Raw genomic sequence first — 27,244 nt, forward strand, 5'->3', positions numbered from 1 at the left:
GTTTCCCTGCCCTCTCCTGGTCAAGACACCCATTCCTGTGCTGGCTAACCTAGGTATTTTTATATTTACATCCATTCTGATCACGTTCTTGTATAAGCAAAAGCATTCAGGCTGCAGTGCTAGGAAGTAAGCTCAGTAGGACTTTTTCTGAGTATTGCATTTAATAAGGTGTAAGTGTAAACATAGGCCTGTTTTTTAAAAACTCTGCACTATTTTTATATTGTGATATTAACTGCCTCTGCCAGCTCCTGAAAAGTTTGTCTTGTAATTCTTACCTTACACTGCAATCCTACGCAGGTGTGTTCAGAAGAAAGTTCCATTGAGTTCATTGAGGCTTACTGCCAGGTGAGAAATGCAACTTTAACTACTTATAACACTGGTTAAGAAATACCACTCGAGAAACAAGTACATGGTAGTACTTTCGGATAAGAGCAAACTATGTAGCAACGGACGCCAAGAGCAATAGAGTGGGCATAGGAATGCATACGTGTACAAGTAGATTTCCAGTACAACTGGACAACCCAGCAATAAAAAAGTACTTCACTTTCTTCACTTTTATTTTCTTTCCTTGCTTCTCTCCCTCTTTTATCACAAGCATCACATCTACTCTGGCCTTTCATAAATCAGAAAAAAATATTTGATAGTATCTTTACACTATATTTTTAACAACTCTGTTAAACCAATCAGCTGCTTTGTAAAAATAAAATAAAAAACAGTGTCAATATCTATCTATCTAAAGAGGCAGAATGGATCCACCCTCCAGCCTGAACTTAAAGGAAATTCAGCATCTTAACCTTCTGTTTTCTGGATCCTAAGAGATCAGGATTTTTCCTCCAGTAAGGCTACAATGATTAATCCCAAACCAGTTCTATGGTCTTGTAGGAAAAAAGCAAGACAGGGGTGCAATCAGCTCCGGTCATGCAGACAGTTGATCTTTGTCCATGTCTCTGTGCCCTTGATTTTTCTTGGATTTGCAGCTGACTTTGTTGTCAAGGGAGAATTTTCCATCACCTCCTGCTGATATGAAGGAGTTGGAAGGTAATCTCCTTTCCACAACAGAGAAGTGCAAGAGAGAAAGGGCCTCTGGAGAGAGAAACTTCAAAAACTTCTTGGGAATTGAAAAGGGTCCTATTCAGCTTTGAAGAATGCCAGCATGGAGATGGTCACCTAGCAACCTGGAGCAATGTGGCACAGCTTGGATTCCAGAGCCGAGAAACAATGAGTCCTTGCGACCCTACTGAGAACTTAAAGCCCCAGGATCGTCTCCCAGAGCAGAGACAGAGCACATCTAATGGGAAAACATCTAATGAGAAAATAGGCTTCACCAAAGCGATGGCAAATGCATCAAGACATGTTGACAACACACACACAGAGGAAAAAGCAAGGGCTGATTGTTGAGCTTTGCTCTTCACTGATGTAAATCAAATGTTTAAGCTACTGTAGTAGAGACTGACTGGTGGAGAACTGAAACCAGGAAGGAGTAAAATGGACCAGAGAGTACAGCGGAAATGCTGTCTGAGACCCCTTCCAGCCAACACAGGTAGCAGTGGCCAACCCGGCTCATCATACTCACAGTGGATTCTCAGGGAATAATTAACCCCATCAAAATGTTTTCAAGCAGTAATATCCTTTTAGTCTTTTGTTTTGTTCTGCAACCAACAAAACTGCATGTGCAGCGGAACGGGTATTTGTTGTTGCAAGGACCAAGTCTTTAGTTGGCAAGGACCCGCTCTACCAAAATGATAATAGAAAATATGGCTCAGATCCATCTCAGCTTCCAAAATTTGCCATCAGCCAGGGCTCCCTTTTCATCTCGCTCAGGATCGCTGGTACAGCTTCATGATGCCCGAGTCGTGAAGTTTCTTCCATGTCCTCCGTTCCAAATCAAAGTCATGGTTGCTATAAAAGACTAAGCGGTGCCATTTCTGGTCATAATAATGATCTGAATACTTTTGGTAGCCTTCGGTGATGTATCCGTAAGCACTTACCTGTGGAAAGCCAAGAGCCATGATTGGGGAGCTACAGGATAAAGGAGGGCTATATAACAATAATAATAATAATAATAATAATAATAATAATAATAATAATAATGTGGCCCACACAGAGATGTGCTGTGGAAGATCCATGGTGACTAGGGTCTCCTGCAAAATTATTAGCAGCCCCAGGGGGCAGTTTTGAAGGCTGGGGAAATAATGCATGGGCCGAAAGGATGCTCAAACCTTTTCTTCCCTTGCCCTTTCCTTAACCTAAAGCAATCTCCATCCAAAGCTGTTATTCGTCACTGAAGTGTGTGTGTGTGTCAGAGAGGTTTTGGCAGGGCAGGATTTAGACTGGGGAGAAGTAAGGGAGAAAGGGGTTCAGCCTCACCACCCTCAGCTGATACAACCCTGTCCATTGACAGCATCCCTAACATTCCCGAGATATGGGGAGGAATTAAATGTCACACTAATGTGATTGTTCCATCAGCGTGCTAGAGAGAACAATCCCCACTTGCCTTGCTCCCGTGCCCCACATGTTGTCCCTGGGGTTCTCCAGACCACCCCTAGCCAATTGGGAGGGGGCATGGAAGATGAAAAGGGGAGGAAGCCCCACAGCGCAAGCAGAATTCCTTGTTGACGGTCCTGCCCGCTGTGTGTCTGCAGCCCTTGCAGCTCAGATTATCACCTCGGGGCACTTCTAGACCGCCACTGATTTTTGAGGGTGGGATTCAGCCACAGTCAAGTTTCGAAATTAATTTCTAGCTCTTGTGCAACAAACTCGCTCCCCCACTCCGCAAACTGAACTTCTTTGTTGAATGCCACATTGTATAAGCTCCCCGCAAATAAATCAGAACAAATGCTCAGCAAATAGCCGGCGTGATCTAACCGCCCTGTAAACTTTGTGCAAACAAATCAGGAGGAAGATTCAACAGACAGATTGTCAGGAAGCAACCTTTGAGGCGCCTTTGAGTTCTTACCTGGTCACACAGATGGAGTGCAGTTAGAAGGAGGAAGGCACCTGTGGTGGGTCTATAGATCTGCCAGTAGGATTTGTCTAGACTTTTGGATCTTAGAAACCTGAAGTATGAGATATTATTTTTTTAAAAAAAAAAATGTTTCTTTTTGAGTTTTATCAACAGGATACAAAGGTAAATAAGCTAGCTGGAGATGCTTTGTGGGCACAGAGGGCTTGTATTACATCCTTATTTGATTGTGGGAGCACATCCTGTAATTTCTGATGGCCGCTTAGGCAGGTAAAAGAAGTGGCATTTTTAAAAATGTAGCAATACAGTGGTACCTTGGGTTAAGTACTTAATTCGTTCCGGAGGTCCGTTCTTAACCTGAAACTGCTCTTAACCTGAAGCACCACTTTAGCTAATGGAGCCTCCTGCTGCCGCCGCGCCGCTGGAGCACGATTTCTGTTCTCATCCTGAAGCAAAGTTCTTAACCTCCACTATTAGTTAGTGGAGTCTGTAATCTGAAGTGTATGTAACCTGAAGTGTATGTAACCTGAAGCGTATGTAACCTGAAGCGTATGTAACCTGAGGTACCACTGTAAAGCCAACCTAACAATGGATGCTCCTCATTTGTAAAAGTTGCCATCTTCCGTTCGGTCAAAGGGCCCTGTGTTTTTAAGAACTGTGCAGAAGAAATCCAGTGCTATGTTTCTAGAAAAAGAGGTGCCGGAACTCACCATGAACGCCTCCCCAAGAGGTGCCGGGACTCGGTACCAGTGAGTTCTGGCTGAAAAAAGCCCCAACTGTCAGTGGGTACAGCTTCTCTAACTACCATTGAAGGCAGTGGCAGCTGTTCTTGTTCATAAATGATGACATCATCATGCCAGGACAAGGAGCCCTATCCCCTTACTGGAGCTGACAAGCCTGTTTATTTGGACCCTGCTAGTCACAGAGCCTAGGGCTTGCTGATCAGAAGGTCGGGGGTTTGAATCCCCGCGACGGGGTGAGTTCCCATTGCTCGGTCCCTGCTCTTGCCAACCTAGCAGTTCGAAAGCACATCAAAGTGCAAGTAGATAAACGACGTTTCTGTGCGCTGCTCTGGTTCGCCAAAAACGGCTGGCCACATGACCCAGAAGCTGTAAGCTGGCTCCTTCAGCCAGTAAAGCGAGATGAGCGCCGCAACCCCAGAGTCGGCCACGACTGGACCTAATGGTCAGGGGTCCCTTTACCTTTACCTAGCCCAGAGCATCCCTTATCATTCAAGTTAACTTTACATACCACATACCTGTTTTTCATGTATCTGAGAAAATCGGGATGAATGACAAAGTAGTTATCCAGGGTGAAATTGCTACCAAATTTATCCCGAGGGTATGGCCTGGGAAAGGAAACAGAAAAAAACCTTTCAGGCCAAGCATGTGCCATTCAAGCAAGAACTAGTTTGGCCACTTCTCCTATGAGTGAGGTGATGTGGTTGGCAGCCACCATTTTTCAGGGTGTGCCTAAGAACCTTATGGGAAATGAACTTTCAAATGATCTTTATTTCGGCTGTTTGAAACAAAGCAAAAGCGCTGCCAAAAAAAGGAAAGGAGGCGAGGAGGACGTGGCTTTTAAAAGGGCAAGGGGGAGAAATGAAGCGTCATCAAGGGATGGGGAAAGGATGTTGCGTTTACCACAGAAATTGAATGAGGAGACCAAAGGCTCTCTTCTCACTGAGTTCAAATGCTGCTAAAGAAAAGCCCTGTGCTCATTCACAGTAGCATGGGACTCTTTGCTGACAATATTCCAGCCCGTCAGGTCTTCCTGGAGGGATCATGTGGCATATGATGTCCTCCATCAAGCCTTTATGTTGACATGGCTGTACCTGCAAGAGCACATAGTACAATCTTTGGTGGGCATTCCCACATACACAGGAGTTCTGGTTGAAGATTCACCAACTACAGTGGAACCTCGGTTGTCAAACGCTTTGGAAGTCAAAATTTCAGCTTTCGAATGCCATCAACCCGGAAGAGAATGCTTCCATTTTCGAACGCGCCTCGGAAATTGAATGGCTTCCAAGGCATGTTTCTCCATTTTTTCAATGGATTTTGCCGACCAGCAATTGTGCCTCAGTTGTTGAACGTTTCGGAATTTGAACAGTCTTCTGGAACGGATTACATTTGATAACCGAGGTTCCACTGTACTTGTTAAAATAGCAGGAGAATCCAGTGCTTTAACTCTGGAATTGTTTTCACTATCCATATTTGAAGAAGTCAACTGTAGTATTAAACAGAAGGGAGTGATACCTTATTTGTTGACTGCCACATGGAAATTTGAATGTACTTTAAATGAATGGTGTGGCTCTGCCCATGGTCTTCTGCAAATGCAAACTAAAATGGCCAAACTCTTAAGGAACATTGTCCTGAAATGGACTGAGAAACAAAAAAGGGGGAAATCTGCTTCTCTTACCCATAGCCATCCAAAAATCCCTTCCTGACTCTCGTGTTCAGCAGAAGAGCTTTCAGCCATTCGTAATCTCTTGGCCCTTCCAGGAAATGAAGGTACTTGATCTCCTAGGAAACAAGCCACACATACGCTGGTAGGGGTTGCAGCAGATGGAGCATAAGCGCTGCCAGAGCACAGCTAATGAATGGGTAGGCATTCTGTGCTGGCCAAACAAAATCCAAATTCTGATCCAGACCTCATTCTGAATAATTTATGTAAATGAGGCACGGCCAACCTCAGTGGAACAAGAGAGGCAAAACGACAGAAAATGGAATGCTCTGCAAAATTTGGAGTGCTGATTTAAAAATCCAGAGACAACCCAGATTATTCAGGGTCAGCATAAACTAGGTACTGTGTGGCTCTCCCAAGAAGTTCCACTGGCGGAGGAAGGGGGGTGCAGTGGGTGCGGCCCACCCCGGGTATCATCCCTGAGGGAGGTGACATTGCTGTGCCGTCCCCCCAGGACACTTTCCCCCCCATGGCTAGCCCTGCCCCTGGGTGCACAGCATGTGTGCCGCTCTGGGTGCAGGAGCAGCTAGCTCTACCTCTGTGGAGAACTGAGCTGGACACTTTAGTGACTGGTCTGCTGTTCTGCAACATAAAACACACGCTGGGACTAGGGTTAAAGGCTCATCTATTGTCAAGCCTAATGTCAATAGATACTAAGTGGTCACAGACTGAGGAACCAGTGCTTGGATATTAATGTGGAGCTTGGAGGGTGGGGAATAAACCTTTCCCCCTTCACCATTTTTCTCATCTAAATGACCCCTCTCTAAAAACCCCACTAGCTGTCCCACATGGGAGAAAACATCCAATATGCCATAATCTGCGTTACCTTTCCCACGGGGATCTTCTTGAATCCACGATTTCCCAGAATTGAGACAGAAGACACTAAGGAGTAGGCTGTGAATCCGTAGAAGGATGTTCTTGTTCCAACGTCTTCCTCAAAACCTTTGACCACGGCCCCACTCACCCTGGCCAAAAGTGACCATATAACATTGCAAAGTTAGCCTTGCAGCCGCCTCTCATTACTGGATTTCACAATGTGCTGCTGGGGTAGGTGGTTTTCAATATGTGATACAAAATAAGTGGCTTGGGCAAGTTTCTAGATGAAGGGAGCTCCAAAGGTTAAAGATATCTAGGTGATTTCAATTTTCTATAAGCCAGAACAATGAAACTTAATCGGAACCATGATCTTTGCACATATGCACAAGGTTGGTGTATAATGGATAGCTGTTAACATCCTGACATTTGGAGAAGACTCCAAATACCCTGGCATGGAATTTATATGTAGACACAAGCAATAAATTATACAGTATATAAGGTGTGGGAATCCCCCATAACTTTTAATTTTAAAAAAGGTTGTCAACGATGTTGGCTCCGAAGAATGAGAGAGAAAAGGTCATTTTGTGTGCATAATATTTGGTTTAGGACCATCAGTTTCAGATTTCTCAGACTACCTGGAAAATAAACAGCAGTGTTGGTGAATTGGCCCTGTCCCTAGGATCGCCTTCTCCTGTGTGAAGCATCCCTCTCATCACCATCAGAAGATTCCCTACCTTAAGATGCCCCAGCTATCCCTACATTTGAAAGCACTTTCAAAGGACATTCTTTCACTCAACAAATTATTGATGGAAGTTCACCTTGGCGCGCATACGTTCGTGCGTGCGTGCGTGCACACACACACACACATATACACATATGCGTGTGTGTGTAATTTTGGCTTATAACATTGGTTTTTAGTAGATGACCAAGAAGGCTTTGTGGTACTGTTGCAGGATTTCTCCCAGTCAATAATGACAGACACGGGTTCTTTCTGAGGAAGGACAGAATTTATTCACCTGCGCAGGGGCTGCAGCGGGATCTCTCCCAAAGGCTGAGCCCCTCCTTGTTCTCTGACGCTTCCTTTCATAGTGACCAGTAAACAATTTCTGCAGGATTACCCATACAGGCAAAAAAAGAGGAAGCTTACTCAAGCAGGCAAGAGAAACAGAACTTTTTTAGCTCCCCCCCCAATCCTGTCTGCCCCAAACTGCGAGCATGTGCAGGTTTAAAAACAGACATCCGTTAGCTCATTCCTTGCGACTGACTTTCTGTCATAGATTGGCTTTACAGAGCACTTTTCTGCCAATCTCCAGACTGTTGAGGGGAGATAATCTCGATCCTTCAGTACTGAGAGGAGATGCCAGTTTTAATTCTGGCTTTATCCTTCTGGCACTTTCATGGATTATGCTTTCGTTGACTTCTGATATACACAAACACACATATGCACACATAAATACGTGTGCACACGTCACTGTTTTAACAATACTGTTAAGCTACCTTAGACTGTTTTCGTTTGCTTGTTTAGGAAGGACTAAACTTCTAAATTGGGACGCGGGTGGCGCTGTGGGTAAAAGCCTCAGCGCCTAGGACTTGCCGATCGAAAGGTCGGTGGTTCGAATCCCCGCGGCGGGGTGCGCTCCCGTTGCTCGGTCCCAGCGCCTGCCAACCTAGCAGTTCGAAAGCACCCCCGGGTGCAAGTAGATAAATAGGGACTGCTTTCTAGCGGGAAGGTAAACGGCGTTTCCGTGTGCGGCTCTGGCTCGCCAGAGCAGCAATGTCACGCTGGCCACGTGACCCGGAAGTGTCTTCGGACAGCGCTGGCCCCCGGCCTCTTGAGTGAGATGGGCGCACAACCCCAGAGTCTGGCAAGACTGGCCCGTACGGGCAGGGGTACCTTTACCTTTACCTTTAAACTTCTAAATTGGGATGCGGGTGGCGCTGTGGGTTAAACCACAGAGCCTAGGACTTGCCGATCAGAAGGTTGCCGGTTCGAATCCCCGCGACAGGGTGAGCTCCCGTTGCTCAGTCCCAGCTCCTGCCAACCTAGCAGTTCGAAAGCACGTCAAAGTGCAAGTAGATAAATAGGTACCGCTCCGGCGGGAAGGTAAACGGTGTTTCCGTGTGCTGCTCTGGTTCGCCAGAAGCGGCTTAGTCATGCTGGCCACATGACCCGGAAGCTGTACGCCAGCTCCCTCGGCCAATAAAGCGAGATGAGCACCGCAACCCCAGAGTCGGCCACGACTGGACCTAATGGTCAGGGGTCCCTTTACCTTTAAACATCTAAATATATAGATAGGCAGAAGAAGAACATAGGAAAAAGCAGTTCCTCTTACCGGAACACGTAATCATGGGAGTCAATCTCTTGGCCCATTTTGGAGTTGTTCAGTATCCCCCCATTCCCTACCACCGCACATCTGATACACCTGGAAGTCTGGCTGCTGTTGCGTGCAAAGAGAATTTGGTGGTACGGTTTAGGGGGAAGCATGGTGATGACTTGTTTTACCACTGAAAGACAAAAGGCGTCCTTATTTAGTATGAAGGGCAGGCAGTAAACATGCACATCTCTGAGCTGGTTGGGGCGTAGGATGGAAGTAAGGCACAGGAACAGAACAGAATCAGAGCACTTTAAAGTCTGCCAGGTTGTCTTAGGCTTGGCCTCTGAAACGCTGCCATTTTCACTTTTGTAGACATCGCTTTGTAAGAAGTCCATACCTGCAGAAGACAGCGGGGCAGTTGCTGAATTGTTGCTATCTGTACGCAGGGAGGGCGTGCCTAGTGCACATTTAGATTCCTTGCTCTCTCCCCCCCCCCCATTTCAATGCCCACTACACTCCTTTTCAAACAATAAAAAAATCCTGCAAGCTTTTTGATATACCCAATGTGCAATAGCAGAAACTGTGCAGGCTCAGTTTACAAACGGAGGTTCACATAGCTTTCAAACTTCTGAAGCATCTCTGTTTTTGGTTCCATTTAATATAGCTGAGTAATAGTGTGTGCCAAACCGAACTTTTTCTACGGTTTTTTTACCGCAGTTGGGTAAAAGTTGGCATAAATTTTATCTAAAAGGAGATCCCTATTATAAGCTTTCTTCACCCTGGTCTTTATCTGGAATGCTTCCTGAAAGACTTCCTGACAATCTTAATACTTTTAAGTAAATATATTGGGCCAGATCCTGGGTTCTCCCACCCTCAGGAGGCAATTTCAGCAGGTGCCTGCTCACCTGTCAAGCACCTGACACCCCTATGCCTGTCAGCTGACAGGCACTGACTTGGAGCTGGGATTGCCTCGCAAAGGATTTCCCCTGGCTTGACGTCAGTGTCTGTCAGCAGCTGGGTGCTAACTTAAAGCTTCACTTTCTTCTCTGCTTTCTGCTGGAGTCCCCCACAGAGAATCCAGAAGTGCAGCTGATCCCAGCTGGTTTGCTCTCTCTATGCTGTCATCACATATGACAGCAGGTGAGCATGACTTTTGGGAGGACGCAGCCCGGTGGCCAAATTGGGGCCTGTGCCAGACCTAATTAGTTCTGCAGCCCAGAGGTCTTCCAGCCCTGCTGAAAAGCCCCTTCCAATGAAGGAGTCTCCTTTTATAACAGTGCTTTCCAAACTTGGGTTTCCAGCTGTTTTTGGCTACAATTCCCATCACCCTTGACCACTGGTCTGGCTCGCTAGGGATTATGGGAGTTGTAGTCTAACAGCAGCTGGAGACCCAAGTTTGGGAAACCCTGTTCTACAGCCTTCTACTTTAAGGATGCATTTGCACTGATACTCAAGATGCTCCTCACCACACTCATTTACCAAATGCGCAAGCACACCTGGAGCGCATAGGCACCTTCTGCTAAGGGAGGCCAGACCCAAAGAGGACATGGCGGGGGGGGGGGAGTCTCCTACATCTTTAAGGAAGCGAATTGATTCCCCAGTGCCACCGTCTCCAACCCCGCTCGCACTCTGCACTCTTTTTAGAGCTTACTGGGGAGCGGGGGAGTCGTTCCCGGCACCCGCAGGAACTCCAGGTCCTCAGAATGCTCGATCTGAGGGTTTTTCAGGGTGCCGCTGCACTCTAGCGGCTCTCCCCTGTTTTCAAAGCGCCGGTGCCCTTTCCGCGAAAGAACTCCTGTCCGCCATAATCGGGCGAGCCAACCGGAAGTCGAGTCTCCTGCATCTTTAAGAGCTCAGCACAAGAGGGAATTCCAGCATGGTGCACTTACACTTCCCCTCCTCTACCCAAACATCGAAGACGCAGGAACCATGCTTCCTTTCGCATTTGGTCAATCAATTTCTGTTAAAGCTACCTCAAGGCATTTTGGCACTTGAAGTGAAAAATCCAATAATGTCCTCTCTTGGTTCATCATCATCGTCATCATCTAAATAACTTACAAGCTACCAGCGTCCTGAAGGTGGGAAATGCTTCTATTTGAGGATACTATCTACCTTGTAGCAAAATAATCCCTGCTTCTTTACATCTATCTGTCTCGATAGACAATGGAGTGTGCGTCCAGGGGTGAAGTTTAACCACTGGAGAATCACAGCGCCTGCTGTGGCTGCAGAGACCGGTAACCCATAACTGCTGCCTCCCATGTTGTTTTGCTGCGTTCTTTACAGTAAGCCTTACAGTAAATCTGAGTGAACAGGTTTGCCCTAAACCTGAGTTTCTGCAAAAGTCCTCACAATTCTCGAAATGGTGACTGTTCCTAGATCACATGACAGGGGGACAGGGAGCAGGTTCTCATCTGGGGAATTTGAAAGAGGGTTGGTCTTCTCAATGAAAGACCTGTGAGCACTTGTCCCAGAGAGAAGAACCCTTGACCCTCGGTTCTTTCTGTCATCCCCTTCAAAGAGTTACTCACATGAGTAATTCAGCTCCATGAAGCCATAGGGTGGGCCAAAATGGTCTAGACGCTCCCATTCGCTGTCACTGAAGTGAGTCTTGTCCATGAAAAGAGTGAGGTTGGGCAGGAAGAGATCCTTCAGCCAATCAGACTTGGCAGCCTTGACCCGCAGAGAATCAGGGCAGCTCTCAAAATACACAAAAAAAGGGTGAATGAAGTCAGGAGGTGTTTATTTGAGAGACTATATTTAGAGAACCATATTAACTGACACTGAGAACGGTAACCACATCCTGTTAGTTACGTTAGCAAAATCCTGTTGGACAGTCTCAGTCAAAGGGAGCTGCTATTATCTGAATGATTTTTGTGTACACACCATGCATTGAATGCATGCACACATCCACACCCCGAATCTTGGGAACTGTAGCTCGGTGAGGGCTATACTACAACTCCCAGGATTATTGGGCAAGGGGGAAAATAAATATGTTGCAAATGGGTGGTGTGTACACAGTCAAAAAGAGTTTTAGACCATCTCACTGGGCTGCTAAACCTGTCAGAGATTGCAGATACAGGCTGATGTTAAGTGGTCCTCTGTACTAAAAAAAATACCCTTCCTTCGTATAGAAAACTAGACCAGAGAAGGAACCTTGACTTTCTGTTCCCTTCTCATGCCAATTCTCTGTGCCCATGGATTTATTTATTTACCTTATTTTGTAGGGACAATAATCCAAGCCACCATAAGCAGTCTAAAGTGCATTAATTTATATTCATCAACTCAAACCAGAACAGGTGTTTAAAACACTGTAGGAACCCTGGAGGAACCCTCATGCCCAAAAAGTTTACAGCCAAGATTAGAAGAGTGGGAAGAGAACAGGTGAGAATGTCACCTAGCGGAGTCAGCTTCTACTCTTTTGTTGGATTACGCCCCAGACTATAGAGAACTGAAATGGCCCAGGCCAGGTCTATACTTCTGTATTATTCTGTATGTGTAACCATGAAATGAAGGTATCTGTAGGACATTTAGGGCCAGGTCACGCTATACCAACTCACTGATGCTGGTGTTGAATTGTCCAGGAGATACTGGTCATCAAAGTCCCAATGGGGCTCAGATTTGAAGTCAGATGCTTTAAGCCTTTTCTTGGGGGTCGATGCAGGAACTGGATGTATGACTTGTTGAGCCCCTGGCCTAGGGATAGAGACGTTGTGATCTGCGACAACAGAAAGAGAATCAACTAAACTCTGGTTCTTTTTAGCTACGTCCATTTCTCTGGAAACTTTCCCCTTGGTGTGGCTTGCAGTGGGTCGTGGTGTGGCATTTTGATTGGATGCTGTTTTTGCACCTCTTTCCTCATCCAGCTTTTGATTGGATGCTGGCGCTTCATATTTAGCCTCAGCTCGTTCATTTCCTTTGTGTTCCGACTTATTTTTCTCTTCCTTTGGACTGGATGTTGATGTCACATGCTTCTCCCTTTTTTTCTTATACACCGTGGGGGTTGCATTCAGACCTCCAGCATGGTTTTGACCAGCTGCAGTTGTCACAGTCTTGTGTTTAGCTTGATTCTCATTGGCTGTGGGCCTTAGTTTCTCCACAACTTGCTTTGGATTGGCTGCTATCACACCTCTCTCCCTGGCTTGCTTCTCAGTCGAATCTGATGGGCTGGTGGCCTCCACATGCTTCTCTCGGGTGTCCATGGTGTTGCCACCATTTGCCAATCTCTTAACAGCATCTTGCTCCAATGGGGAGCTACTTGGGCCAAGTATTATACTGAGAGGCCTTGGTGTCTCCCTGCTGGCAGTCATCACTTCTGGGGTAGCGGGCCGGGTGTCTGTTTGCGGCATGCTTCCAGCACGGCAGAAGTAAGGAAACTGGCTGAAAGGTAGTTTAAAAAAGAGATAGTTACTGCAATAGATAACTATACAAATTATACACTGTGTTCCACTTGTATGAAGTGTACTAGACAGTTGCTTACACTTGGCAATATCATGGAAGCCGTGTTATGGAGACCCCAGCGACATTTGAACTCTCTACCCCTTGTTTACAACCTTTAATAAGCCATTATAATTAATTCTCCCCCAAGGCACCTGTGATGCCAAGGAGCGGACTGCCGATATTTGGATTTGTAGAAAGGTGACAGGAAGATTCTATGGATTTAAACAAATAACAAGTAAGCCCTTCCTGAGGCTGGGTTTTAACACATTCAGACAAAAAAGCCAAGTGTATAAATACACTTGGGCTATGTACACATTGGCGGCATAAACCGCAGTGAGATCATTTCAAATCACATTTATACATTGTTCTACACAACTGCGCGAGTGGGGATGTTTTCTCCAAATATGCAATACCGGATTTGTTTCCCCACCCTGTAGCGCCCCCTGCCAAACTTTTGTTCAAAGAAACTTCCGCCTGCGAATGTGCTGTCATCAGTGCATGTGTATGCGCAAAGACTGTACACACCTCAGATTTGCATTTTCAAATCAGACAAAAACTGCTTTGAGGGAAAACGCATCCAACTGGAGTGTTTCTCAAGAAACTATAGGATACAGATGGATTGTGACTAACATTTTGTGTAAGGTAAAGGTAAAGGGACCCCTGACCATTAGGTCCAGTCGTGACCAACTCCGGGGTTGCAGCGCTTAGCTCGCTTTATTGGCCGAGGAAGCCGGTGTACAGCTTCTGGGTCATGTAGCCAGCATGACTAAGCCGCTTCTGGTGAACCAGAGCAGCACACTGAAACACCGTTTACCTTCCCGCCGGAGCGGTACCTATTTATCTACTTGCACTTTGACGTGCTTTCGAACTGCTAGGTTGGCAGGAGCAGGGACTGAGCAATGGGAGCTCACCCCATTGCACGGATTTGAACCGCCGACCTTCTGATCGGTAAGTCCTAGGCTCTGTGGTTTAACCCACAGCACCACCTGCGTCCCCAACGTTGTGTGTACTTATCTTCAAACACCAGCAGTGGAAGCACACTGGAGCCAAGATAAACAGTAGTGGGTGCATAGCCTTGTTAACATAGCATTATAGGTTTGGTTCTGTGGAAGGCTGCTAACATGCAAGGCGGCTATATTGGTCATGATAGTGATTTAAATTTAAAAGATTTATATATCACCCTTCATAAAAAACAAGATTCCAGATAAACATGTTAAAAGTTCGTAATTCAGCAGTTATTGCAACTTGCTACAACACACACATCTCTATGGAGAGCAATCCGTGAACCTATTATGCCTGCTCCTTACTGTTCCTTTTGTAACTAGCATCCCAATAATATGTACTTCATGTGTTGTTGTTTTTTCATGGTATGTTTCTTTTGTTACTGTTGAAAGCCAATGAAATACATTTTTGTTTCAGAAATGAAATACAGCTCCAATAAAACTATAAACGCAGACATAAAGCCAAGAGTGCACAGATAAACCACAAAATGCCTGGGTAAATAAATGAACCTTTGCCTGCCGCCATGATGACTGTGACATAGGTGCCAGCCAAAGGAGTCTTTTTGGGGAGAACACCCTCTCCCTAGTTGGCAGCCTGAAGGAGTTTGCACTAGAAGAAGGGCATAATTTTATATCACAGCAAGATGAATACGAGAGTAGGCAGACACAGGAATATTTGGGTCTCAATCCATGTAGGGCACAGATGAGCAACCTGCAGCCCCCACCCTGCCTTGCAGCTGTCCCAATCTTCCATGCCATCAGGTTCCCTTCCTTCCTGTTCTGTTTCTTCCTTATCCCCCCTCCCCTTGGCTTTTAACAGTATTTCCCCCTCTTTCCATGTAGACTGCTTCCAAACTGGGCATTTACTGTGGAAGAGCAACGAGCCATCTGCATGTCATTGCGAACAAATCAAGCTCCTCCCATGTTGTCTGTGTTCATCTTCTTTCTTTTTTCAGAGCTCAGAAACGTAATCTTAAAAATAACCACACACAAAAAACCCACGCCACGGCGGAACAGCTGCACAGTTTCCCCAAATAGGATGACCCATGTGACACAGCAATTCTGGCTTCTTAGGGCTTGTGTAGATTGTTCTAGCCATTCCCTTCTCTACTGAGCATTTTTCCTCTCTGGGAATCACATCTAGCCATTTAAACATTCCCATTTCAAATGACATTGCATTTTTATTTTTTCTTCTTCTTATCAGCTGGTTTTCTCTCATGCCATCCACAATTGCAGCCAGATGTTGAAATAAGGATCTAGAATCATTGTATTTTAATATTCTGCTGGAAGCTGCCCAGAGCAGCAGGGGAAACCCAGCCAGATGGGTGGGGTATAAATAATAAATTATTATTATTATTAGGCAGCATGGGGGGAGCTGGGAGTCTGGCTCCCATGAAATTAGCAATGAGCCACCTGCATGTCATTGTGAACCTTTCCCCACAACACACACACACATAGGATGTGTGGCCCTTAACAGATCAATCCCAATGGAATACAGCCCTTGAGAAGAAGAAAAGGTTGTTTATGCCTAGTTTAAAGGTTCTAGGTAAGTAACAGCACTTGGACTCTGCTCAGAAACAACCGGGCGACCAGCACAGATCTTTTTAACCTATGCAACAAGAAGTGATCTGAACAAGCTGGGACACATCAACATTTTGGCAAATGTATCCTGCCCTAACGGAAGCTTCTGAAGTGTTTTCAAAGGCAGTTCCGAATACAACCCATGGCAGGAATGCAACCTTGACAATACGCTGTTATTTACCAGGCTTCCTGAGAAAACAACAACCCATATTCTGTGTATGAAAGCCACATGGCTGCAGCACAACTTGTTTAATGCATTAAGAAAGAGTATGGGGTTAAAGGAATAATCCTTTGGGGAAAGGACTTGCTGCAAAGTAGTAATATCACTGCTCTCGGCTCTTTGTGTCCTGCTAATGCAGCGCTTCCCAAACTTTCCAAGTTGGTGACACACTTTTTGAACATGCATCATTTCACAACACAGTAATTCCATTCTACTAGCAAACTAGAGATTAAACTAGCCCCTTTCCAGCCCCAGGAGGAGTGTAGGGAGTGTTTGTGCAACGCACTAACGTGTCACAACACAGAGTTTGGAAAGCTCTGTGCTAATGTCTTGAAACAGCTGGGAATATCATCTAATGGACTGGTAACTGCATCTCTTATCCAAGCCAATGAAGATGCTTTCACCTTGCACCAGTATCTCTGCTGGTGCTGGAGGCGAGATAAATTCATTTACCCAGGTGTGGCTGTATTCACACATATGTGCAATTCTTGGGGAGTGTGAGGCGTGTACTAGCACAAGGTGAGGAGATCCCCCCCCCAAAAAAAAGGGTGCAAGCACTTATCTGCTGGAGTCCTGAATGTTTGTAAGACAGTCCCCACTGCCTTTAGTGCATGCAATCGCACAGGTTACATGCGGTTGGAACTGTTTGTTGTGCTGGCACAAATGTGCAGAGCGGCAGCTAGCCAGAAGATAATCCATCATAGCACATTGCCGGAGGGTTTGTTTAAAAAAAAAAGTAAGTGAAATCCCATCCCCAAACAAAATAATGCTTCTGTGCATCAATTGCTGGGGCTCTGAAAAAGACACAATGTGCCCACGTCATTCAGCAAAGCACAAGTAAAATACTGCTGGTCTGTGGTTAATGGGGCTGTGGTGCTGGCTATTCTTGGGAAACTTTCTGTCACTGAGAATTACTGAACTCCCACTGAACCGCAATCACACGGGCATTTGTCACATATCTGTATCTCCATGACATTTCTGTAAGAATGAGGCCTTGATGATATCATAAGACTTCAATGTTGCAGTTCGGGAAAAGCCACCCATGGCAGTTTTTGCTTTTTGTTTGAGAAGGTTGGGATAAAGAGAAGCAGAGATTTAACAGAACTGTTTGATAGAATCTGATGTTGAGAACAGGCACCCTCTACCATGTCACCTTGCCCTCCTACAGCTACAAAGAAGACTGACTGCCGGATCCCCTGCTTCAGTTGTCCCTTCTCTCTTGGCAATACAGTATGCCTCTTGAAGTTCAAGAATTTGTTTTTGTTATTTATTTCATTTTGTTGAGAGTATAAAGTGTTCTTAATGTTAAATCACGCCCCCCCTTCCTTCCCAAAAAATTATGTAAGCAGTTGAAGAATGCTCCTGCCTCACAGTGGCTCCATTCAGTGCCAGCACCGTTCACCCCAATGACTTTCTCTTCCCGGTGGCACAATTTGGAGTACAGTAGTACCTCGGGTTACATACGCTTCAGGTTACATACGCTTCAGGTTACAGACTCTGCTAACCCAGAAATATTACCTCAGGTTAAGAACTTTGCTTCAGGATAAGAACAGAAATTGTGCTTCGGTGGCTGGGCGGCAGCGGGAGGCCCCATTAGCTAAAGTGGTGCTTCAGGTGAAGAACAGTTTCAGGTTAAGAACGGACCACTGGCACGAATTAAGTACTTAACCCGAGGTACCACTGTATATAAATGGCAAGTGGTGGCGCTTGTTATGGTTTCTTCATGGGGCTGCAACATGCCAGCTGGCTCTGAATAACCTTTTCTAGGAAAGTGACCATTAAGCTTCCTTCCACACGAACTTTTGGAGGAGACTGGCGCTCTAAGTTGGAACAGGGATCCCTTCTAAACAACATGCTGTTCTAATAACTTCTAGACCACAAGGACCAGCACAGGAGAGAGAACTATTAGCATGCCCCATGGTAACTTTACCCACCACAGGATGTACTGCTCGAGCAACCCTTGATTTATATAGAGGCCTTGCATTTCTGCGTTATCTTCCACCTCTTTTCAATAAACTTTAACGGTTACTCTGTCTTTTGATATGTTCAGCACAAGGTCTAAGCTCATGCACAACTCTGACCCTAAATTAAATCTCGGACACGCCTGAGTAAATGCAATTGTATGCACAGCCCTTCTGCAGATCGAGCACCAGATGGCTGCCAAGTCCAGCAGCCTGAAAGTCGGGATACCATTGTAAATAATTGTAGGTATGCAATTAAAAGGAGGAATGGCTTGTACTCCAAAAGTGACAGGCTTGAACCCTCTCCGCAAAGAATGATTTATTGATTTAAACTGTGCTGGACATCTGGTAATGATTAAAGCTTTAGGTTGAAAGTACAGTTTTGAAACGACAATAGGGTTGCCAGGCCAGTCAGTTAATTATCAGTTGATCACCTCTCACTTGATCACACCCAACTATCCCATGAAACCACGTAAGTGGAAGTTTTTCAACCCCATGCCCCACATGGGGCCACTTGTTAGCAAAAGCATGTGAGAATTGCAGTACTTACCCTTTAGCTCAGTGGTTCCCAAGGTGGCTGGTACTGCCCCCTGGGGGGCAATGGGATTACCCAGGGGGCACTAAGAGGCAAGAGGGCAGCAGGGGGTGGGACAGAGGTGGGCCCCTCCAAGCGCTTTGATCACTTATTTACATTGACCAAGCTAAACACCTTCCTCCCTTCATATTTAAAGTTCGACTGCTCTTCTCCATTTCAAGGCTGTTTCCTTTGGTCATGTCTGCATTTACAATTCTGAGTTGTCAGAAGTCACAAGATGGCTGCCAATTATTGGCAATAGCTGTGGATTTTCTTCTAAATTAGTTACTGTGCATCTGTGGTAGGTGAAGGTTGGCGCATGTTTGCCCTCGTTGCCCATCTGCCGGCAGGTGAATAGATCTTTCCTGTTCCAACAGTGCTGTTCTGATTTTATTGTGATTATTTGTGTGGTTTTTCATAGATTTAATATATGTATATAGTTTTAATCTATCAGTGTTCATTTTTTTTAAAAAAAATGATGGGTTTCCCCCTATGTATTTAGTGGTTCTACTTTTTATCTGTAAGCCACCATGAGTCCCATCAGAGAAAAAGGCAGGGTGTAAATAAATGCAATAATCAAGGCCAGCATGACCCATGGTCAGCATGACCCATGGTCACAAATGATGGGATTTGTACTCCCAAACATCTGGAGAGCTGGAGAGCCCCAGTATGGGCCTAAGACTGCCCATACTATTTTGCTTGCAGCAAAAAACAGAGGCTACCCCCTCCTTGTCATCGAGCTGTTTAATCCACACCCAGGTCAAAACATATTTTAGAATTCAGTTTCATTCTTTCAATAAACTGTAAAATAATTTTATCTGCAAATGATGCCTAGGCAATTATTTCAACAGCGCAAGTATTTCCTCTTTCCAGGGGGAAAGATTTCCCCTTTTCTCTCCCTGCACAGTGTTCTTCAGGTTCTCCTAACCTTCCAGAGCAGAGTTGGGGGAGGAGAGAGGGGGAAAGCCCTATTGCGCTGACAGGAGCCCTTAAGCTAGCTTCCACTAGCAGAAAAGGTTAGTTAATAGTTAATAATAACCAGTGCTTTTTTCTGGGGGTACACATACCCCTAAACATTTTGTGAATCTTTGTACTTTTGTCCATTTACTGTATTTATTTCCCCCGATTTGAACTATAAAATGGTGATTTTCTTGAGTCAAACTGAGAGTACCCCTAAACATTTTTTTTAAAGAAAAAAGCACTTATAATAACAAGAATAATTTTATTATTTATACGCAGCCCATCTGACTGGGTTGCCCCAGCCACTCTTGGCAGCTCCCAACAAGATATTCAAAGCACAATAAAACCTCAAACATTGAACACTCCCCTCTAAAGGGCTGCCTTCAGATGTCTCCTAAAAGTCATATAGTTGAATCCAGCTCTGTGTTATGTAAATAGATATATAATTTATCATTACTATTCAATATTTATTTATATCGCGCCTTTTCCCTTGACAGGGACTTAAGGCAGCTTACCAATAAAATAAGAGCAGCTAAAAACATAGAAGAAAAAGCAACCATTAAAAAACAAGTAGAATTAAAACAATATAAAAATATATTGATTAAAAACATACATATATTATTACAATAAAAATAGCGCTATCTAATTTATGTTAAAAAGAGGACAGTGAAACCACTAATGGAATATTTGGTAGAAACTGAGCTGCAGTGGAATGGAAACAGTGCTGACTGCAATGAATATGGATTGGAATGGAAACTGCTGCCTTCTTACATCCCTAGTTCTGTCCTTTCATTATAGACAGACGCAAGAAGTGTCAGCAGTGCTCTAGAATATTGTGCTGCTTCCTTGCTATCCCTTCAATCAAGGGGAACGGAGAGGAAGGAACCCCAGGAAACGGAACAGAAAAACTGCACGCCTCAAATAGTAGCATGCACTTCTTGGCAGCATTGAGGGCTACAACCACTACCAGGCAGCAAGCATTATTTGTCTTCATGTGCTCATAGCAGCAGGAGGCTTCTCCCACATAGGACAGAAAATTCTCTTCAGCCACCCTTCACAAATGGGTTAACCATGGGAGAGCTAAAGGGTGTTTCCAAGTGAGAACTAAAAGAGCTTTACTGCAGCCAGTATGTACCCTTTTTTGTATTTCTCAGCCAGTTTTTTTAAAGCATTGGTATGCAACACAAGTTTAATCCTGAGCGTCTGAAAAAATTAAGGTGCACAGCTATTTCCCCCACCCCCAATTACTATTAGTTACAGCAGAAGTAGTTTGCTTTAAATTTTTAGATACCTCATGTTCCTTAATTCTTATCTGGGGGGCGGGAGGGACTTCTTGTCATTTAACTCAATGAATTAGTAGTTCATTTTCCATTATATGTGGAGCTGTTATATCTGCATAAACTCACTATAAATCTCCCCCTTTTGGACATTATTTCAGGAATGTAGTCATTATAAGTGAGTTGATGTATTTCAGTTTACAAATAGCTGTTCTCATTCAACCTGTGTGTGATGATAGGTGAGCCTTTTATAGATACAGACACAGATTATGTGAAAGGCGTATCAAAGTTGCTGTTGGTTATAATGAAGCCAACACTTCTGATTTAATTCATTTGAAGCCCTACCTGGAAACATAGCAGTCAAGACTTTGCAAGGATGGCTGGCTATGGCCCTGCAGATAAAAGTGAGCCACTGACAGAGAAAATATTATCTTAACTTATATTATGCAATAGTTTTACGTGTCCATAAGAGAGATTACATGGGTAAGTATGATACACTATGCATTTCAGTATAAGGAAAGACCAGCTAAGCTTATCAGAGGAAGCAACACATGAGGTTCATCTGAAAAGGAGAGGGATCTCCTCTTACCTGTATGGATATTTTTCAGTAAAGCCAATGTAGGCAGCAAAAGAGAGAACAAGGAACAAGAAGCCTATGAGAAGCAGCCTGGTTCCCCTAGGACACCACCTCCTGATTGATCTCATGGTTTCACACTAGACATCCTAGGAAGTATCTGCCTTCTTTGCCACAGGTACTTTGCAGACTGACGAAAGCTACAAATCTGCTCCTCTGATATCCCTTGAAGGCAAGGCACACACTCCATTCAGGTGCTCAAGGGCAGCTCAGCCTCATTCTTCTGCCAAAGGGGCAGAGAAGGGTTACTTCCTCATATCTGGCTTAGTGATTTTGTGGGCAGAATTTGCAAGCAGAGAAACACCCGCAAGTCAAACAGGTGGGTTTCACACATTTCCTTAGCCCCATAAACAGTGCTCTTTGATTATCATCTTGAAAAAGGCTTGTTTGCTGCAGGTAAATATTACCTGAACAGATGGCGAAAGGAACAGGGCTCTGTTCCCTTTAAAAAATTAAAAAGAGGACATTTAGGCAGGTGTGGCTTTATCTTATTCCTGCAAAACAAGCTGCACCTGCCGAAATTTCCTCTCTGAAACAGCTACTGTACCTGAAGACAACACAGGCATTCTGTCTTCTTTTCCTGTTAGTTTCTCTCTCTGTCTCTGTGTAGAAAGAAGTGGCTGTGTTCACAAGGAAGGGGAACTACAGTAAGGCTATAATCCTGTACTGAAGTTACTTGGCAGTAAGCCCCACTGAACTCAGTGGGACTCCCTTCTCTAATCAACATGCATAGGTTTAGGCTGCATCAGATCTAAGATGTAACACTTCTGGAGGATTTGTAAAGAAATGTGCATTTTCATTAAGGAATTTCATTCATTTAGGGAGAGGGGGACCAAATGGACAGGGCGACCCTCTATAGCAGATTGGGGATGGGGAGGCTGCAGTGGAGATGAGAGGAAGGGGAATTATCAATGCAGACATCCACTCACACAGAATCTTTATTATACAGTGGTACCTCAGGTTAAGAACTTAATTCGTTCCGGAGGTCCGTTCTTAACCTGAAACTGTTCTTAACGTGAAGCACCACTTTAGCTAATGGGGCCTCCTGCTGCCGCCGCGCCACCACTGCATGATTTCTCTTCTCATCCTGAAGCAAAGTTCTTAACCTGAGGTACTATTTCTGGGTTAGTGGAGTCTGTAACCTGAAGCGTATGTAACCTGAAGCATATGTAACCCGGGGTACCACTGTACAGTCATACCTCGAGTTAAATATGCTTCAGGTTGAACATTTTCGGGTTGCGCTCCACGGCGAACTGGAAGTAATGGAACGCGTTACTTCTGGGTTTTGCCACTCGCACATGCACAGACGCTCAAAATGACGTCACACACATGCGCAGAAGTGGCGAATCGCAACACGTGCAGACGTGGGTTGCATTCGCTTCAGGATGTGAACAGGGCTCCAGAACGGATCCCATTCGCATCCAGAGGTACCACTGTACTAACACTATTATGTGGCACACTAAGTTTATCCATATTTACTGACCTAATTCTTCTTTCTCATTTGGATGGGTAAATACATTAGGTTTGTGATGGTGTCACAGATTTTACTTAGGATCTGTGTTGGATATTCTTTCAACACCAGGATATTAAAGTTAGCAAGTCCTTTTAGAAAACTATAGTTTGTGGTTGAAAGTATGAGCAGTAGTTCTAAGCTGCAGGCATTGAAAGGATTAAGGATGTTCTTGCAGTTCAACAATTATTTCATTATATGTCATAAATTATCATCCTTAAATTACCATATTTTTCGCTCTATAAGACGCACCAGACCACAAGACGCACCTAGTTTTTGGAGGAGGAAAACAAGAAAAAAAAATATTCTGAATCCCAGAAGCCAGAACAGCAAGAGGGATCGCTGTGCAGTGAAAGCAGCAATCCCTCTTGCTGTTCTGGCTTCTGGGATAGCTGCGCAGCCTGCATTCGCTCCATAAGACGCACACACATTTCCCCTTACTTTTTAGGAGGGGAAAAGTGAGTCTTATAGAGCAAAAAATACAGTATTTTCTTAGTTCTGTGAAACCATGATTTCCAGAAATAAAGATTTCCTAATAATTCTTCCTCCTCCATGTTTGCATTATAAAACAGTACAGTAAGAGGTGATTAAACCTGGGGCTATTTTTTTGCTTGTATTTATTATACAAAGTGTTAGACATGGCTCATATGCATGGCTTATAGCCTTATCAAAATGTGAGCAATGCCAGAGTGTATTGTTTAGACTTGTCAAAACATTAATTTGGTCCAGTATTTAAAATCTTTTTGGGTAAAATCTGATTTTTAAATAGGCCAGCATAGCTGCTTCAAAGTGTTTTCTAATTCATGGGAGAGCTAGTCCTTTCTCCTTCATTGTTATGTAGAGTCTTCAAAGTTACTCTGGGTCTTTTATTTTGCCAGATAAAAACTATAAATATCCAATTATCAAAAATTTCGGGTGAACTAATGGTAAATTTAAAAAATACAATAGTATTTTTGACAATACTATCATTTTCAAAGCAGCCATTTCCCCCAATTGTTATTTATGTGTGACCAGTGTTTTTATTCATTTTTGTCTTTGTTTTACTTCAGATAGTATGATTATGTTTTAAAAGTTTTTATGCACTCATTTATTTATTTATTTATTTATTAACAATGTATGTATATTACCCAACAGCTAATATACAGGTGAATAATAAAGTTTAAAATGCATAAGTATTTTTAAAAAGCAACAAAACAAGCAATAAAACATTAACTGATAAAACCATCAACAGCAAACCATGTAAAATAGCATAAAAATGGCAGATTGGACTATTGGAAATCTTGACAAATAAATTGAGACTTGCATGAGAATAAATTTAAAAAGGAAATTTCACTGCAACCTGTGTTGATTTATGAGTACAGCTGAACATTGCAATCTTCTGGCACCAGCTCCTTGTATTGTATAGTTGATGTAACTCTCCTAACCCCCTTTCTTTGGTGGCTCACCTATGGGGAAAAGGGCAAGTTTTATTTTATATAATCCTTTTGTCATAACGTCTCTTTGAATTAAAGTTTAATTATTTTTATTAATTCAATCCATCTCAAAGCATTATTTAATATTTTGCACCATAGTTGGGTTTTGTTTCTTCCTTTTTATGTTTCATGACGTAGTATATATTATTTGTAGTTTGTTTAGCTTGCTGCATTCTTTTATGATTTTGTATGTTATATTGGCTTAACACCTAAACAGTTACAGTAGTATGTATGCTAATATTGTGGAAATTCCAACTTTGGTGTTTTATAGCCTCTAGTTTGGAAATGTGATGTTTCTCCTTATTGTTAAAAATCTATTTTTTTTTTAAAAGATAGCATATAAAAGTATCTATTTACTAGAGTATCTTGAGGATTTAAAATCCCAGGGGAAATAAAAAAGGACCACAATGTGGGTGCCAGGCAAGTACCCCTAGCCCCTGGTTCCATAACCAGGGCATGACCACCAAAAAGGTATCATATTAGATGCTGTAAGAAAATAACACTGTGAAATCTAAAAATACTGGCAGGGTGAAGATTTAGGCTGTGTTCCTATGAATAGAGATAATGGAGGAAGCACTAGACTCCCAAGAAGGAGCACAGGACATTGGCCTTCCTTGCCAACCTCTTATTCAGTCCAATCCTAAACATGTTTATTCAGAAGTAGCACTGAACTCAGTGAGATTTACTCTCTAGTAAGTGTGTGGAAGATTACTCAATACATAGGTTAGATGGAAGCTGTTACACTTTTCTTCCTGATTGGAAGCTGCAGTGCCTAGCTTAAGAGAGACCACAGACACTCACATGAATGGCGGAGGGGAGGGGGGGGGGGACTGAATACAGACTTTAGCAGGGATAGTCAATGTGTTGCTGCCCTCTAGCTCCTATAGCCCCTGATGACTGGCCATGCTGGCTGGGGGTGATGGGAGCTCAGCAACTTCTGGAGGGCACCATATTGCAGTGTTTCCCAACCGGTGTTCCGCGGCACATTAGTGTTCCGCGAGATGTTGCCTGGTGTGCCGCGGCGGCGGCGGCTGCTACTGCAAAGCAGGGAGAGAAGGAGGCGGCGGCGGCGGCGGGGAGCCGGGCAGGGAAGTTGCTGCTGGGGATGAAGAGGCGGCGGCAGCGGGAGGCGGACTTCTCTCCCTCTCTGGTGCTGCTGCTGTGAGGCGCTTGCCAGCCCAGCGGCCCCTCCTGAGCGGGATATGGGTGGGCGGACGGGGTGGGTGGGGGAGAGGCGCCGGGCCCGCCTCGTGCCCTGACAGGAGCTGCCGCTGCGCCCGCCGGCGCCCTTGACGCGGCACCCCTCACAGTGGCGTAGCGTGGGGGGTGCCAGGGGTGCCGGCCGCAACATCGGGGGGGGCGCGAGTCCAGAGGGAAGGGACAAGTTCCTTCCTCCGCCGGGCTCCCCGCCGCCACCGCCAGCCTTGCGCCCTAGGGCGTGCGCGCCCCCCGCCGCCGCTGCGGCTGCGCTCCACTCACTGCTCGCAGGAGGAGCAGCCGCTGCAGCAGCGCCAACGCTGCCACCGACGCCTGGCCGGGCACGGGCAGCCTCCGCACCCCGACGCCGACGCCATCCCCTCGGCCCAGCCACAGGCGGCGGCTGCTTCTGCCGACTGGGAGGGAGGAGAGCTCTGAGGGGCCTCGCCGCGCCCTGCGCTCCCCAAAATCCTCCGAGAGGAAGCCGGTGGGCGGGCGAGGGTCTCCCGGCGGAAGGGGGCGCCGCTGGCTCCGGCTCTCAGCGCAAGTCTCAGCCGCGGGGGGGGGGGGCGAGGACGGAGCGCGGCTGGAAGCCCCCGGACCCGGCCGGGAGGAGGAGAGGCGCTCGCCAAGCTCGGATCTGGAGCGCCTCGGAGCGTGGGCTCCACCTACAGCCCAAGGAGAGGAGGGGGCGGGGAGGCGCGCAAGGGGAGGGGGCTTCGGCTGCCTCGGCCCGCGGGGGCTCCGCAAATAATAAATTTAATAAATTCCTGCTGAGCCTTTGGGGGGGGTCCTTGGCTCCTTCGCTCGCCCCCAGCCCCAGTGGCGTAGCATGGGGGGTGCAGGGGGGCCGGCCGCAACATCTGGGGGGGCGCGCTCGCACTCGAGTGCTAAAATTCACGGGTTAGGGGGCGCAAATTACTTGCCTTGCCCCGGGTGCTGACAACCCACGCTACGCCACTGGTCATCGGCTCCGGTTGTTGCCTTTCTCCACCGAGGTCGGTGGACCTTGCGCCCGGTGGACATGAGCCAACAGTGTGACGCGGCAGCTAAAAAAGCCAATGCAATTCTGGGCTGCATCAATAGGAGTATAGCATCTAGAATTCTAGATCAAGGGAAGTAATAGTGCCACTGTATTCTGCTCTGGTCAGACCTCACCTGGAGTACTGTGTCCAGTTCTGGGCACCACAGTTCAAGAAGGACACTGACAAACTGGAACGTGTCCAGAGGAGGGCAACCAAAATGGTCAAAGGCCTGGAAACGATGCCTTATGAGGAACGGCTAAGGGAGCTGGGCATGTTTAGCCTGGAGAAGAGGAGGTTAAGGGGTGATATGATAGCCATGTTCAAATATATAAAAGGATGTCACATAGAGGAGGGAGAAAGGTTGTTTTCTGCTGCTCCAGAGTAGCGGACACGGAGCAATGGATCCAAACTACGAGAAAGAAGATTCCACCTAAACATTAGGAAGAACTTCCTGACATTAAGAGCTGTTCGACAGTGGAATTTGCTGCCAAGGAGTGTGGTGGAGTCTCCTTCTTTGGAGGTCTTTAAGCAGAGGCTTGACAACCATATGTCAGGAGTGCTCTGATGGTGTTTCCTGCTTGGCAGGGGGTTGGACTCGATGGCCCTTGTGGTCTCTTCCAACTCTATGATTCTATGACCCCGAGCCTAGGCTTCCTTCCCGCACCCCGCTTTCCGAAGACCGCACACCAGTTGGGCCAGTACATATTCCCCTCCCGTGACTGGAGCGGAATAGCCCTTTCTCTTCTTCCCCAACCCTTGTCGTTGGAGGAGTCCCTCAGTCCCTCGCTTTGCTGCCTCCTCCCCCCCCACCCCCAAAGCTTGGAGGTTCCCCGGCAAGG

General features: G+C 45.5%; 1 protein-coding gene across 2 annotated transcripts; it reads right to left on the bottom strand.

Moving 5' to 3' along the window:
* Positions 1–539: 539 nt before the first annotated feature.
* On the bottom strand, positions 540–23,007 carry ST6GALNAC1 (ST6 N-acetylgalactosaminide alpha-2,6-sialyltransferase 1). Of its 2 annotated transcripts, none has more exons than XM_077924240.1 (9): positions 21,157–23,007; positions 12,114–12,933; positions 11,085–11,253; positions 8,575–8,746; positions 6,252–6,390; positions 5,381–5,484; positions 4,221–4,310; positions 2,957–3,056; positions 540–1,909 (listed from the first exon to the last, which is right to left on the bottom strand). In XM_077924240.1, the coding sequence occupies exons 1-9, from the start codon at positions 21,270–21,272 to the stop codon at positions 1,838–1,840; spliced, it is 1,782 nt and encodes a 593-aa protein (XP_077780366.1). In that variant the 5' UTR covers positions 21,273–23,007; the 3' UTR covers positions 540–1,837. The 2 variants fall into 2 exon arrangements, with proteins under 2 accessions (XP_077780366.1, XP_028572858.2); XM_028717025.2 differs by having other exon boundaries at positions 540–1,988; positions 21,157–23,005.
* Between the last annotated feature and the right edge of the window lie 4,237 nt (positions 23,008–27,244).

This window comes from Podarcis muralis, chromosome 2, assembly GCF_964188315.1.
Source record: "Podarcis muralis chromosome 2, rPodMur119.hap1.1, whole genome shotgun sequence".
NCBI lineage: Eukaryota > Metazoa > Chordata > Lepidosauria > Squamata > Lacertidae > Podarcis > Podarcis muralis.